Source organism: Salvelinus alpinus, chromosome 7 (genome assembly GCF_045679555.1).
Source record: "Salvelinus alpinus chromosome 7, SLU_Salpinus.1, whole genome shotgun sequence".
Lineage (NCBI taxonomy): Eukaryota > Metazoa > Chordata > Actinopteri > Salmoniformes > Salmonidae > Salvelinus > Salvelinus alpinus.
Window position 1 is genome coordinate 9,875,799 of NC_092092.1, and position 16,732 is coordinate 9,892,530.

The 16,732-nt window shown below is 40.4% G+C and overlaps 1 protein-coding gene across 1 annotated transcript in view; it reads right to left on the reverse strand.

The window, feature by feature from the left end:
- The window catches only part of LOC139580401 (Na(+)/H(+) exchange regulatory cofactor NHE-RF1-like), a 38,089-nt gene extending 26,326 nt beyond the window's left edge, over positions 1-11,763 (reverse strand). The window contains exon 1 of the mRNA XM_071409034.1: positions 11,032-11,763. Coding sequence (XP_071265135.1) covers positions 11,032-11,469 — 438 coding nt within the window. The 5' untranslated portion in view covers positions 11,470-11,763. The remainder of the gene's footprint in view (positions 1-11,031) is intronic.
- Positions 11,764-16,732: the final 4,969 nt, after the last annotated feature.

The following is a 16,732-nucleotide window of genomic DNA, read 5'->3' on the forward strand; positions in this document are numbered from 1 at the left end:
TTATCCAGAGCGACTTACAAATTGGTGCATTCACCTTATGATATCCAGTGGAACAACCACTTTACAATAGTGCATCTAACTCTTTTAAGGGGGGGGGGGGTTAGAAGGACATCAGTCAGACATCAGACTGAGGTTATATAGATAGTCAGACATCAGACTGAGGTTATATAGATAGTCAGACATCAGACTGAGGTTATATAGATAGTTAGACATCAGACTGAGGTTATATAGATAGTTAGACATCAGACTGAGGTTATATAGATAGTTAGACATCAGACTGAGGTTATATAGATAGTCAGACATCAGACTGAGGTTATATAGATAGTCAGACATCAGACTGAAGTTATATAGATAGTCAGACATCAGACTGAGGTTATATAGATAGTCAGACATCAGACTGAGGTTATATAGATAGTCAGACATCAGACTGAGGTTATATAGATAGTCAGACATCAGACTGAAGTTATATAGATAGTTAGACATCAGACTGAGGTTATATAGATAGTTAGACATCAGACTGAGGTTATATAGATAGTTAGACATCAGACTGAGGTTATATAGATAGTTAGACATCAGACTGAGGTTATATAGATAGTTAGACATCAGACTGAAGGTTATATAGATAGTTAGACATCAGACTGAGGTTATATAGATAGTTAGACATCAGACTGAGGTTATATAGATAGTTAGACATCAGACTGAGGTTATATAGATAGTTAGACATCAGACTGAGGTTATATAGATAGTTAGACATCAGACTGAGGTTATATAGATAGTTAGACATCAGACTGAGGTTATATAGATAGTTAGACATCAGACTGAGGTTATATAGATAGTTAGACATCAGACTGAGGTTATATAGATAGTTAGACATCAGACTGAGGTTATATAGATAGTTAGACATCAGACTGAGGTTATATAGATAGTTAGACATCAGACTGAGGTTATATAGATAGTTAGACATCAGACTGAGGTTATATAGATAGTTAGACATCAGACTGAGGTTATATAGATAGTTAGACATCAGACTGAGGTTATATAGATAGTTAGACATCAGACTGAGGTTATATAGATAGTTAGACATCAGACTGAGGTTATATAGATAGTTAGACATCAGACTGAGGTTATATAGATAGTTAGACATCAGACTGAGGTTATATAGATAGTTAGACATCAGACTGAGGTTATATAGATAGTTAGACATCAGACTGAGGTTATATAGATAGTTAGACATCAGACTGAGGTTATATAGATAGTTAGACATCAGACTGAGGTTATATAGATAGTTAGACATCAGACTGAGGTTATATAGATAGTTAGACATCAGACTGAGGTTATATAGATAGTTAGACATCAGACTGAGGTTATATAGATAGTTAGACATCAGACTGAGGTTATATAGATAGTTAGACATCAGACTGAGGTTATATAGATAGTTAGACATCAGACTGAGGTTATATAGATAGTTAGACATCAGACTGAGGTTATATAGATAGTTAGACATCAGACTGAGGTTATATAGATAGTTAGACATCAGACTGAGGTTATATAGATAGTCAGACATCAGACTGAGGTGGAGGTTATATAGATAGTTAGACATCAGACTGAGGTGGAGGTTATATAGATAGTTAGACATCAGACTGAGGTTATATAGATAGTTAGACATCAGACTGAGGTTATATAGATAGTTAGACATCAGACTGAGGTTATATAGATAGTTAGACATCAGACTGAGGTTATATAGATAGTTAGACATCAGACTGAGGTGGAGGTTATATAGATAGTTAGACATCAGACTGAGGTGGAGGTTATATAGATAGTTAGACATCAGACTGAGGTTATATAGATAGTCAGACATCAGACTGAGGTTATATAGATAGTTAGACATCAGACTGAGGTGGAGGTTATATAGATAGTTAGACATCAGACTGAGGTTATATAGATAGTTAGACATCAGACTGAGGTTATATAGATAGTCAGACATCAGACTGAGGTGGAGGTTATATAGATATTTAGACATCAGACTGAGGTGGAGGTTATATAGATAGTTAGACATCAGACTGAGGTTATATAGATAGTTAGACATCAGACTGAGGTTATATAGATAGTTAGACATCAGACTGAGGTTATATAGATAGTTAGACATCAGACTGAGGTTATATAGATAGTCAGACATCAGACTGAGGTGGAGGTTATATAGATAGTTAGACATCAGACTGAGGTTATATAGATAGTCAGACATCAGACTGAGGTGGAGGTTATATAGATAGTTAGACATCAGACTGAGGTTATATAGATAGTCAGACATCAGACTGAGGTGGAGGTTATATAGATAGTTAGACATCAGACTGAGGTTATATAGATAGTTAGACATCAGACTGAGGTTATATAGATAGTTAGACATCAGACTGAGGTGGAGGTTATATAGATAGTTAGACATCAGACTGAGGTGGAGGTTATATAGATAGTTAGACATCAGACTGAGGTGGAGGTTATATAGATAGTTAGACATCAGACTGAGGTTATATAGATAGTTAGACATCAGACTGAGGTTATATAGATAGTTAGACATCAGACTGAGGTTATATAGATAGTTAGACATCAGACTGAGGTTATATAGATAGTTAGACATCAGACTGAGGTTATATAGATAGTCAGACATCAGACTGAGGTTATATAGATAGTTAGACATCAGACTGAGGTTATATAGATAGTTAGACATCAGACTGAGGTTATATAGATAGTTAGACATCAGACTGAGGTGGAGGTTATATAGATAGTTAGACATCAGACTGAGGTTATATAGATAGTTAGACATCAGACTGAGGTTATATAGATAGTTAGACATCAGACTGAGGTTATATAGATAGTTAGACATCAGACTGAGGTTATATAGATAGTTAGACATCAGACTGAGGTTATATAGATAGTTAGACATCAGACTGAGGTTATATAGATAGTCAGACATCAGACTGAGGTTATATAGATAGTCAGACATCAGACTGAGGTTATATAGATAGTTAGACATCAGACTGAGGTTATATAGATAGTTAGACATCAGACTGAGGTTATATAGATAGTTAGACATCAGACTGAGGTAGAGACTAAGGTCCTCCAGTACAGACTGGGGCTGTCTCAAATGGAACCCGATTTCCTATATAGCCAAGTGCACTACTTTTGAGGGCTCTGGTCAAAAGTAGAGCACTATGTAGGGAATAGGGTGGCATTTGTGACGTACACTGGGAGGAGGCAGTATACTCAGGATGAAGGAAGGACACCAAGACATTTCAGGGAAAAAATAACTAGTAAATACCTGTAAAAGAGTAGCCAGAGATTGCCTACTGCTACTGGGTAATGGTTAAAGGTCAGGGTGAGGTTGAAGACATGTAAATCGCTTCGTGATTTTAGTACATAAGGCCATGTTATTGGCCAAAGAAAGAGGAAGGGGAGAAAGTGATGACAGTGAAACAGCCTAACTGTCATCTTAACAGCTCTCTGAGTGTAACATTCTGCCTTCCAGGGTCAATCCATCTTAACAGCTATCTGAGTAGGGTGTCCAATCAAAAACTTGTCTTTTGACCAATGGGTATAATAATAATCCTCGAAATGAATAATCCTGTATAGATAATCCTTTAAGGAAAACCAATGGCCAAACCTCATGTCTCTATCATAATCCGTTCAAAGGTTATTGGAGTTTTTACCACTTGTAGGATGGCCAGAATTAGTGTGACTAAATCAATGGAGGCCAGAGGGGGAAAGAAAGTGGACCTAAAAAATAAACTAAAATTGCATCACATCAATTAGGTTGGATTCTATGTAAGAATTAAGGCTACTAGCTACCTGACAGGCTCACTTTCCTGTTAAACTAGTCATCTTTCTCCTCGAATCCGGAGGACATAAAACATTAGAGGTAAGATGGATATCGATTGAAACATGTAGTGTTTTCATATTTTTACACTTAATTCAGCTTGTGTCATGTTCATTTAGCCTTTTACGACCAGCGGAAACAACGTTGAAGATGAGAACCATGTAATCAGAGCTCTATGCTTATTATCGGATGTATTAGGTTACAAAATCAGACTTTTTAGATATAAAGTTAATAATATGTTACCAGAAAGACTCCACAACATAACAATCATATTTGTCTTGGTAAAATGTATTTTATAACATGAATGTAATCACCAAAGCGTGTTTTCACCCATTCTGGTCAGAGTGGTTAGACACCCTACTCTGAGTGTAACAGTCTGCCTTCCAGGGCCTTACTTCATCTTACTAGAACTAATGAGTGCCGGTCTTTGAGGGTTTTTCCTTTCAAAAGGCTAAACGCTGTTTAATCCCTCAGGCTCACACACACACACACACACACACACACACACACACACAAGATCATTATGACTGTTTGTGGTGAGAAAGGGGTAAGGTATTTCAGGCTCAGCCTCCTTAGAGAGGCGTGAGAGTCCTCTTCTCTTTCCTCTCTGGCCCAGTCCGTCTCTTTCTCCTTTTCTCCCCAGACAAACACACCACAGAAAATGCCTCATTCTTCTCCGCTTGGGTCTCCAGGGAAACCGAGAGATGGAGACGGTCCTCCAAGGTGTTACTGGTCATAATTTCCATGTGGTCAACTTGACACCATTAATAAACACACTCAGTCTCTGTGCGTGTCCAAGCACGACTCCAACACCATCATTAAGTTTGCTGACAACAACAGTGGTAGGCCTGATCACCGACAACGATGAGACAGCCTATAGGGAGGAGGTCAGAGACCTGGCAGTGTGGTGCCAGGACAACAACCTCTCCCTCAACGTGAGCAAGACAAAGAAGCTGATCGTGGACTACAGGAAAAGGAGGGCCGAACACTCCCCCATTCACATCGACGGGGCTGTAGTGAAGCAGGTCGAGAGCTTCCATTTCCTTCATGTCCACATCACCAACAAACTATCATGGTCCAAACACACCAAAACAGTCCTGAAGAGGGCACGACAACGCCTATTCCCCATCAAGAGACTGAAAAGATTTGGCATGGGTCCCCAGATCATCAAAAGTTCTACAGCTGCATCAGAGACCATTCTGACCAGTTGCATCACTACCTGGTATGGTAACTGCTCGGCATCCGACCATAAGGCACTACAGAGGGTAGTGTGTACGGCCCAGTACATCACTGGGACCAAGCTTCCTGCCATCCAGGACCTCTATACCAAGCAGTGTCCAAGGAAGTTCCAAAAAAAATGGTCAAAGACTCCAGCTACCCTAGTCATAGACTGTTCTCCCTGCTACCGCACAGTAAGCGGTACCGGAGCGCCAAGTCTAGGTCCAAAAAGCTCATTAACAGCTTCTACCCTCAAGCTATAAGACCCCTGAACAATTAATAAAATGCCTACCCAGACTATATGCAGCTCTTTGAGGGCTTGCCAAGTCTTGAGAGTCCAGGAGGAGCCGTCTCTTCCTGGCTCTCAGTCCATATTAGACAATGGTTGTGTTCAGTAGGGCACACCCAACCGTAGCAAAAAGTTCAGAAGGCAATACCTCCTCATTTCAAAAAGCACTTTCTCCCTACTGGACACAAACCAGTACCAGCCAAGTCCTGCCTCTCAGTCCATGGCTGATTCCCAAATGACACCATATTCCCTATACACCTGGGTAATCAGCAGCGCACCATGTAGACAATAGGGTGCCATTTGGGACGTAACCCATATTAGACCAGTATCAGCCAGGTCCTGCCAAGTGTCCCATCAAGGAGAAATGCAGGAGGCTAGCAGGCAGCACCTTGAGAGAGACGAGGCCTTTGTGGCCCCCGTCACTAGCAGGCAGCACCTTGAGAGAGACGAGGCCTTTCTGTGGCCCCCGTCACTAGCAGGCAGCACCTTGAGAGAGACGAGGCCTTTCTGTGGCCCCCGTCACTAGCAGGCAGCACCTTGAGAGAGACAAGACCTTTCTGTGGCCCCCGTCACTAGCAGGCAGCACCTTGAGAGACAAGACCTTTGTGGCCCCCGTCACTAGCAGGCAGCACCTTGAGAGAGACAAGACCTTTCTGTGGCCCCCGTCACTAGCAGGCAGCACCTTGAGAGACAAGACCTTTCTGTGGCCCCCGTCACTAGCAGGCAGCACCGTGAGAGAGACGAGGCCTTTCTGTGGCCCCCGTCACTAGCAGGCAGCACCGTGAGAGAGACGAGACCTTTCTGTGGCCCCCGTCACTTGAACCCAGAAGATTAGTGAAGGGTAGCAGTGCATTAGTGGTGGGAGACATGAGCTACATCCCAAATGGCACTGTATTCCCTCCATAGTGCACTACTCCCACATACCACCGTTTCACTTTCCACTCAGTCTCTTAAGGTAGGAACAGAATCTGACCAAAGACAGAATCTGACCGGAGACGATAAACAGAAAGACCAATCATGGTGACCAGACGAGGAAATACTCCTTCCCTAAAGAAGCCGAATGAGTGAATGAGTAATAATACAATTTTGTATCGTCACATACACCGGATAGGTGCAGGGAGAGAGCGAGAAAGGACGGAGAGAGTTTGTCCTGTTCAGATCATGTGATAAGGAAACACTCAAGGCCCTCGTTGAGACCTACTATTTAGGAGACCTTTCGTGTTCGTCACAAATTGCCACACGTTTCCCTACATGACTAGTGTGTCAATTGGTACGTAACCTATAATTCAGGGGAAACACTAGCTACACATCAAGGTGAGGCAGAGAGAGATCGGAATTTTTTATTTTCCATTTGTGTTGCTGTTGCGCAATATATCAGAGGGCAGACCTTGCACTGTCTAACAAAGTTACATGAAGACGTTGCACATGTTTTCCCGAACTGACCAACCCCTACACACCCACGGATGAAATACCACATGAAAAAGTATTTCATAACCAGCAGTATGAGGCTGGTGAGGTGTGTTACAGAGGGATGTAAGGGAGTCTGTATGTTGTATGTTTCTCAGATAAATGTTTTTTTCTGATTAAATGAGTAATACCTGATATTCCGACCTTGTGAAAACCAGCTCTCTGGCTTACAAATGTAGACATTTTGTGCTCATATTCAGAAAGCATCTCAGAGTACTAGTACTGATCTGGGATAATTTAAAACGCTTTTTATATTATATTGAATAAGATGACATGGAGGACCTGATCCTAGATGAGCTTTATGAATGTGGCCCTTATTTCCTATGTTGAGACAATAAGCAGACAGGCGTCTCAAGCTCGATAGGGGACAGGTCGAAAAGCATTAAACATGTATGGTAATTTTGCTAGTTAGCTTGCACTTGCTAGCTAACGTTAATAAGATGAATAAGATGACATGGAGGACCTGATCCTAGATGAGCTTTATGAATGTGGCCCTTATTTCCTTGTTGAGACAATAAGCAGACAGGCGTCTCAAGCTCGATAGGACATGATGGTTATGTGGTCTGTTCAGTTCTCTCTGTAGCCCTTTACTGTACTCACTGCCCCTATCATTCCCTATATTTTACCTTTATTTAACTAGGCAAGTCAGTTAAGAACAAATTCTTATTTTCAATGATGGCCTAGGAACAGTGGGTTCAGGGGCAGAACGTCAGATTTGTACCTTGTCAGCTCGGGGATTTGAACTTGCAACCTTTCGGTTACTAGTCCAACGCTCTAACCACTAGGCTACCCTGCCGCCCCAACTTTTGACCAACGCAGATTTGGTAACTGATAAGTGCCTAAATTGGAACTCAGTGGCTGTACAGTAACACACAGTTAGTTGTGTGTATATATATATATATATATATGACGTCAGAGCTCAGGCTCTTCACTTTACAGTGCTGTATGGGATTCAACTGACAGCTGTTCTAAACGTGTGTACCACGGCAACAAAAAGATGGCCCCATCCCTCCCGCTAATTGAGCTACTTTTACAAATTGGTTTTGTTGTCTAACATGCTGACCAGACCGGACACGTCGCGTGCGTCGCAAAATAAATTTAGAAATCCATGTTATTAAATTATTGCACCCACACTGCTTGCGCGCGCCAACGAGCGTCTGTGAAACCAAGGGCTAAAATAGATGTCGTTCCTATTTCTGAGGCAGATCGCGCTGCAAGTCCTGCATCTCCCATCTCCTCATTGGTTTATAGAAGCAGGTACCCACGTGCCATCTCCTCATTGGTTTATATAAGCAGGTACCCACGTGCCATCTCCTCATTGGTTATACCCACGTGGGTGATAGAAAGACGAACTGTTTTGCCGGTAGTCGTGGTAATATATTAAAGTTTAGATGCGATCACCATATAATTTAAAACGATGAAAAAGCCTGGAAGGAGGAGAGATGACTAGAAACGATTCGGTTGCCCGTTTTATATGTGTGGATTAATTGTCGGAGTAGAGATCCTTGTGCATTTCAGGTAAAATAACAACTCAATGTTTATATCCCAGGACAAATTAGCTAGCAACAGCAAGCTAGCTAAATAGGACAAATTAACGTTAGCTAGCAAGTGCAAGCTAACTAGCAAAATTACCATACATGTTTAATGCTTTTCGACCTGTCCCCAAATTAATGTCATTGGTTCAGAGTTTGTTTCGATATTTTAACCTGCATGTCGTGATCGCGTTTGGTGTGGGGGGCCTCGTTCACATTACGTTATGCCGGATGTCATTCATTTCAATGGGGATGTCCACAACGGAGCAGAATCGCACTGCCCCCTTGCGGTTGAAGGCTCAGTTGTCAGAGTCAGACACTGCACACTTGGAATTTTCCCACACTTTGCGTAGTCTTCAGTACAGACAAAGTCTGTTGAAGAACAGGTAGTGACCAAAACCAAATATTTTCATCTTCTCTGGTTTCTGTGATGGCTTTATGGGATAGCTAGCAACTTGAAAACAATTACCTATTCCTATAAGTGAATACTATTTTAATAGTAATGTTAAATAATACACATTGGCAGTTAAGCCAATTATATTATATGACTGTTGCCTCCCGTTTAAATCTATTGTGATGGTAATGACATTTGTTTTTGATTATATTATTATTATTATGGTGGAGGTTGCTAGTTACAGTGGTATCTTCAACCTAGCCTAGCCTTTAGCTAGCTAATGTAGCTGTTCTGCAAGCTAGCTTGACTAGCTATAAAGTTAGCGTAACAAGTAGAGTTAAAAGTAACTAAACAAAACATGTTTTATTATCTATTACCGGAAACAATATTCTCCGGTCTTTAATGAAAAGGTCATATTTTGCGATCTGCCAAAATAAATGCGATCTCTGACGAGACAGGTTCACCTCCATCTTGCGTTAAAAACACTACACTTGTCCGCTCAGTAGCGGTGCAAGACTCCGTGAAGATGACATAGACCGCAATGAAATATGTCACGATGTGTACGGGGCATGAGAAAGGGGAATGCTGTAAATCGAGAGGAATCTATGTGTTCTGAAAGACGAGATGTTGAGGATTATAATAAATACCGCCTTGATGTCAAACAACAACAAACCTGTGTCTAAATGTGCACTTCATATTTCCATATTGAAAGCCTAACACTATGATTGGATTTTATAACTTAGCAAGTCATGTTGGCAATATAATAAGCTTTCAAAATGATGCCCACCTGACCCAGGTGGTTATTTATCATGGAACGTTTCTGGATTGCCTAAACAACAACAGTATATGTGTAAAGGTGGGGATGCAGGGCTGTGTTCCAAACAAACAACCACAAATGTGTTTGCTTCAGTTCCTCAACAGCAAAGCTAGGAGAGATCAAAAAAGCACCTTATAGTTGAAGGCTCTTTCCTTGAGCCATAAAAGTACATTTAAATTCCGTATGAACTGTGCCCAGTCTGGAGAGGTGTGTGTCCACTTGGAGACACCAGTTAGACCTCACGCTCAAACTCTTGTAATGATTGTTTCTTATTTTGCACCTAAACCAAACTTTCCAAGAATATTCTTATTATGTAACTGAATGTATCCAGAGTATTTTCAGTTTTTCGTCATGGACAAATGCTGTGAAAAGTACAGTCAATGTAAAATGCACATGAAATCAACAGTGTCATGTTTGAATTCAGTCATGTCAGGTGAACATTTGGTCTGATAATTTCCCCAATCCAAAGTGTTCGCTTTCAATTGCTACCATGATCATGCATATGCTTTTTATATTTATTATGTTAAACATTCCAATTTGTCCCTATCCATAGGCCAATTTCCACAAGCATAAAGGGGTTAACAGAATAACTGCCCTGTAGGCATGAGTGTCTGTTTAATGCTTCTATACACAATACAGACGTACAATAAAATAAAATAAAAGACAAAAGCAAGTCTCAGCAAATGTCTAGAACATGACATATGCAGTTTAGGGTAGGATGTAGCCTACATATACAGTACCAGTCAAAGGTTTGGACACACCTACTCATTCAATGGTTTTTCTTCATTTTTTACTACTTTCTACATCGAAATGTAATAGTGAAAACATCACAACTATGAACTAACACATATGGAATCATGTAGTAAACAAAAAAGTGTTACACAAATCAAAATATGAGATTCTTCAAAGTAGCCACCCTTTGCCTTGACAGCTTTGCAGGCTCTTGGCATTCTCTCAACCAGCTTCGTGAGGTAGTAACCAGGAAAGGCATTTAAATTAACAGGTGTGCCTTGTTAATTTTATTTGTGGAATTTCTTTCCTTCTTAATGAGTTTGAACCAATCAGTTGTGACAAGGTAGGGGTACTATACAGAAGATAGCCCTATTTGGTCAAAGACAGAGTCCATATTATGGCAAGAACAGCTAAAATAAGCAAAGATAAACAACAGGCAATCATTACTTTAAGACATGAAGGTCAGTCAATCCGAAAGATTAAGAACTTTGACAATGTAGAAAATAGTCAAAATAAAGAAAAACCCTTGAATGAGTAGGTGTGTCCAAACCTTTGACTGGTACTGTATATTGTTGTTCAAATGTGTTGACAGACAGTGGTTGACCCTGGTTAGCTCTCCAATACATCATATGACTAGGCGTATGCAAATTGCCTACATAAAATGTAATATCTGCGAAATGAATCTAGATAGGAAACTTCGGAAATCCCTTTTACCTTGGCGCTCACACTTAGCCTCTGTTGGGAGAAGTTTCCGTTCTCTTCCGATGTAGCAGTCGCCTCGCTCTCCGCTGCATCCCCATGGCCCGACTTGCTGCCCGGTAACGGGATGCCCTCCGTGACATACTCTTTACGGCACTCCAAGTTGTGCTTCTTCAGTACCTCCGCGGTCTCAGCGTCTACCACGATCAGCTCGAGGCTGCCCACGGTGGCTCGTATCCGGGCAACGACCTGCTGGTGGCTCTCGCCCTCCACGCTGTCCCCGTTAACGAACGTCAGTCGGTCCCCAGCGAAGAGACCGGCGGTGGCGGCAGGAGAGTCTGGTTCTACCAGTCGGATAAACTGTCCGGTCTTCCCTTTCTCACCGTGCAGATGGAAGCCGTAGCCATTCGAACCCTTTCCTAAAATACAACATCTAGGCCGGAGGTTTGACATAATGTTACCGCTGATCAAATATTCTCACAGATAACGTCCAAAAGCTTCACAACAAAGAAAGTAAAAGTGGACAACAAACAATCTCAGAAATGAAACTGACGGACTAACTTCGAACGACCGGTCGCTCTCACAGTTTACTTTCTGTCAAAACAGAACGTATTATTTCACTTGCGTCTCTGGTAAGGTCCTCCTCGAAACTATGTTGCGATCTAGTAACTATTTGTGGAGTGCACGTAGTCAGACACACCCACAAAAGTACTCTTCCTTGTGTGCTCAAATCAACGGGGCTTTGTTTTTTAAGTTGATCTGAAGTTGATGGTGAAGGGTTCTAGTCTGACAGGTGACAAGACCAATCAGTAATCTCCTTTAGGAAAACGCTGTCGTTGAGTTTATCCGACAGCCAATGGACTGCCTTTAAATTTCCCTTTGAACAAAAGTCGTTACCTACCCCAGAGCCATACATGTATTTATTTCTAAATACGTGGCTCTGGCCTAGGCTATTACTTGTCACATATATAGATTCTAGAGACACTGTCATATCCTTTTTCCATAACGTTATTGAGCGAATTAGGAAGGAATGTCGATGTAAAACGCAAAATTCAGTTTTCCGTCAAAATAATAATTATTGCGAGCCAATGTAACATTAAAGGAATTTGCGTATGTCGCAAGAGAAAATATAATTTGCATATATTGAACTCTCCAGTGCCCGGTTTCCCTAAACCATTTTATGCCTAAATTCCATCGCTATCGGGAACCGGGCCCTGATCCTTTTCCACCAATGCTATCTTTGATTGTAAATAAATCCCGTTTGCGCATGTGCATAACTATAGATAAATCTGACAGAGTTAGGGTGATGAAAGTTGGACAGAGGATCTCGAAATCTCTGTGCAAGAAACATGTGGACAAACGTTAAAAAAAACTGGCTTAATGTTATCTTCTTGCGTTTGTGCCGTATTATGAGCCAGATGTTAAGACTACAAATCGTAGAATGGATAATGCAAATAGCTAGGCCTATTTGCGTGATTGACTTTTCAATAGACCTGGGCTGCTGACTAAAATCTGGGTTTATGATTGTAATTAAACTTTGCCATGGTTTGCTTTTGTTTAGAACAAGTAGCCTAGCCCTTGATAGGTCCTACATCTCATTTCAGATAGCCTACAGTAGCAAGATGTAGGTCAAATGTAAGCTGAACGCTTTAGCATCTTGCTTAGTTCAAATTGACAGACTCATTTATTCATCATGAATAGTGTTGTGAATAGCGATGCGATTTAGAGCTAAGAGTGCTCGTGTTGCCCAATCGCCTGTTGAACCTAGGCTAATGCTGGAATTGGCTACTAAGGACGGGGTCGTAATTTCAATCAAATGTTATTAATATGCCATGGATATGAACTGAATTTGTTTGTCAACAACAGCCAGTGTTTTGTTTTTGTTTACATGTAGCCTAATATGACTACTGTTACCATCAATCTAATGTATTCTGATCGGCAATTGCGATAGAGCTGTGACCATGACCACAATTGCTTCCAATTTAATTTAAACATGGTCATTAATTGCATGATAACACAAGGCTACAATAGCAATAGCCTAAATTGAAGTTATAGGCTATTTAAATATCTGTTTGCGGCAGCTCAAGGTAGGGTACAAGTGGCACAATTTGATTTGCAATGACTCCAGTGTAGAGCTCTGCTACCTGACACTTGAAAACTTGCCTCTTATGATTTATTTTTTGACTGTCTGTTTTGCAATTGATGAATGTGTTATGCAATGTGTTTATAGCAGTAAAATCAATATTTTATCAAATAATAAACACACACATATATATATACACACACAACCTTGTACGTGGCTTGAAGACCAGCATCCCAGAGTCGCCTCTTCACCGTTGACGTTGAGACTTGTGTTTTGCGGGTACTATTTAATAAAGCTGCCAGTTGAGGAATTGTGAGGTGTCTGTTTCTCAAACTAGACACTCTAATGTTCTTGTCCTCTTGCTCAGTTGTGCACCGGGGCCTCCCACTCCTCTTTCTATTCTGGTTAGAGCCAGTTTGCGCTGTTCTGTGAAGGGAGTAGTACACAGCGTTGTACGTTTCTTGGCAATTTCTCGCATGGAATAGCCTTCATTTCTCAGAACAAGAATAGACTGACGAGTTTCAGAAGAAAGATCTTTGTTTCTGGCCATTTTGAGCCTGTAATCGAACCCACAAATGCTGATGCTCCAGATACTCAACTAGTCTAAAGAAGGCCCGTTTTATTGCTTCTTTAATCAGGACAAGTTTTCAGCTGTGCTAACATAATTGCAAAAGGGTTTTCTAATGATTAATTAGCCTTTTAAAAGGATAAACTTGGATTAGCTAACACAACGTCCCATTGGAACACAGGAGTGATGGTTGATGATAATGGGCCTCTGTACGCCTACGTAGATATTTCATAAAACATCAGCCGTTTCTAGCTACAATAGCCATTTACAACTTTAACAATGTCTACACTGTATTTCTGATCAATTTGATGTTATTTTAATGGACAAAAAAATTGCTTTTCTTTCAAAAAACAAGGACATTTCTAAGTGGCTCCAAACTTTTGAACGATAGTGTATATATATGAGGGGTCCTCATATTCAAAGTCAAATAGCTAAATGATCCGTAGAATGACCATCTTAAAACAATTCTATATGTTAGCTAAAACCACCTCTACCAAGGAATTTATCTAATGCGCTCTAGTGCGCCTAAAGTCGATTTAAACGCTTTTCCAGTGCGTTTGTCGCCATTATTTCTTATGTGTATCAGTTCTAGCATGTAAATATTTTTTTTTTTATGGAAAAGGGGTTTATAGCTAGGCTATTTATGTGAATTCAAAGCATAGAGATCCTATTAAATTACTAGAAAGGCTATGTCACAAACCGTTTAAGATCCAGGTTGGGAAGGAAATTGCAGCCATATTGGTCAGGGAGAAATCCAAACCAGTCTAATTGGAATGAATAGCAGTAGAGGCATTATCCTGATTTTAATGCATGTGATATATCAGAAATTGTGTAATAGAATTATTGTCAAAATATTGTCATGTAAGCCTAATTATAAATACAGTTTATGGAGGTTGTATACTGTATAAATAGCCTCTAAAATATGTATATATATATATATATATATTTTTTTTTTTTTATATGACACAATATCAGTTGTTGTTGCATATACAACTTGTTTAAGTCCTATAATAAAACGGCTGGGTCTAATCCTGAATGCTGATTGGTTAAACCACATTCCAGCCGGTGTATATTACACAAGTTACCAATGGTTAAATCAATGGTGTTAAAATGCCTATTTACTCTGTTCCATCTGACTGCGCAATCCACTGTCTCATCAGCCCAGCCAGGCAATTTATAAACTTGATCTCCATTATAAAAAGCATTTAGACAATATCTCATATTTCTTTTAGACTAACATTTCGTTTTCAACAGCAGAGATTTGTTTAAACATTGCTGTCTGTCTCTCCGACATTTGCAACATTGTTTCAGTATTCAAATGAGATCTCCAGCTGTCCCATAGTAATGAACGTGTCGGAACGAGACAGACAGGCAGGCAGCGTTTCTCAGCTAGTCTAAATCATGAATCAGCTGGCATCATTTTTATGGAAATATACAAAGAATTGTCAATTGAAAAAAGGTCAAACGAAATGAAGTGCCACAAGTTTGCAGTCTTTGCAGCTTCAGTTTGAAGTGATTGTGTTAGCTGTGTTGTTGGCTAACTCCTCTGAACAAAATTGTCCTGATGAGTGAGCACATTTTCTATGACAGGCAAAATCGCGCCTCATTAGCTATTTGTTATGGATGTATCCAAAGAAATGTCACTAGAAAACAGCTTAAACAAATGCAAATGCACCTACTTTGTTGTTATTCTGTCTGCACTTTTTGAGGTGACTGTAAGTTAGTTGTAGTTGGCTAGCTAGCAAGCAAGGGATAAGAACGTTGCCAGCCAGTATGGCAATGGAACATTTGGAACGAATTACTTCCACAGATACAGAACAAAAAGACTGAACGACTGGGTTGCGTCTATAGCAACCGAACCGATAGAACAAACAACCAGCCGGCTTGGGTAGCTACCCTAGATTTGTGTCTGGATTATATATTGTGGAAGGATGAAATAGTATTAATAAATTCACCAAAATAACATTTTTTATGAAAATATGTCAATCATTATTTGAATATGTTGGTAATCCATTGTATAGAAGTGATAATGCCCTCGAAGCCGGTGTTTGGAGGATATATTAGCACAGGCCTAACAACACACGTGCCAATATATCCTCCAAACACCGGCTTCTCAGGCCTTATCACTTAATCATCAACTGATTTCAGCCAGTTTATAGCTGTGGATATACTACATTGTTTGAATGTTTAAATATTGGCAGGTAATCTGAAAAATGTATGTAATCATTTGTCTAAAACTGACTAGCTAGCTAACAAACATACAGTGCAGATCAATTCTTCAAAGTCATTATTTTACACAATGTCTTATCACCGCACTGGCACACCATGGTTTACCAACTCCCTGACCTTTATACCATCAGAAGAGGTTCTGACTATTTATTTCACCAGGTAAGTTGACTGAGAATACATTCTCATTTACAGCAACAACCTGGAGAATAGTGACAGGGGAGAGGAGGGGTGATGAATGAGCCAATTAGAAACTGGGGATGATTAAGTGGACATGATGGTATGAGGGCCAGATTGATAATTTAGGCAGGACACCAGGGTTAACACCCCTACTCTTACAATAAGTGCCATGGGATCTTTAATAACCACAGAGAGTCAGGACACCCATTTAACATCCCGTCTGAAAGACAGCACCCTACGCAGGGCAATTTCCCCCAATCACTGCCCTGGGGCATTTGGATATTTTTTTAGACCAGAAGAAAGAGTGTCTCCTACTGGCCCTCCAACACCACTTCTAGCAGCATCTGGTCTCCCATCCAGGGACCAACCCTGCTTATCTTCCGAGGTAAGCCAGCAGTGGGATGCAGGGTGGGATGCTGCTGACCCCTAGAGGTAGTAGGCTACAGCTATGACCGGAAGTTACTTTTTTGTAGGAGGTTAGGAGAATTTACACAGCAGGCTAGGATAATTAACATGGCATGTTAGGAGATTTAAGTTAAGGTTAGGAAAAGGGTTAGCTAAAATGATCTCCTAACCTGCTATGAAAAGTCACTTCCGGTCGTAGCTGTAAGCTACTCCCTCTAGTCACAAACATCACAACAAGGTTTGTGTTCATTCTT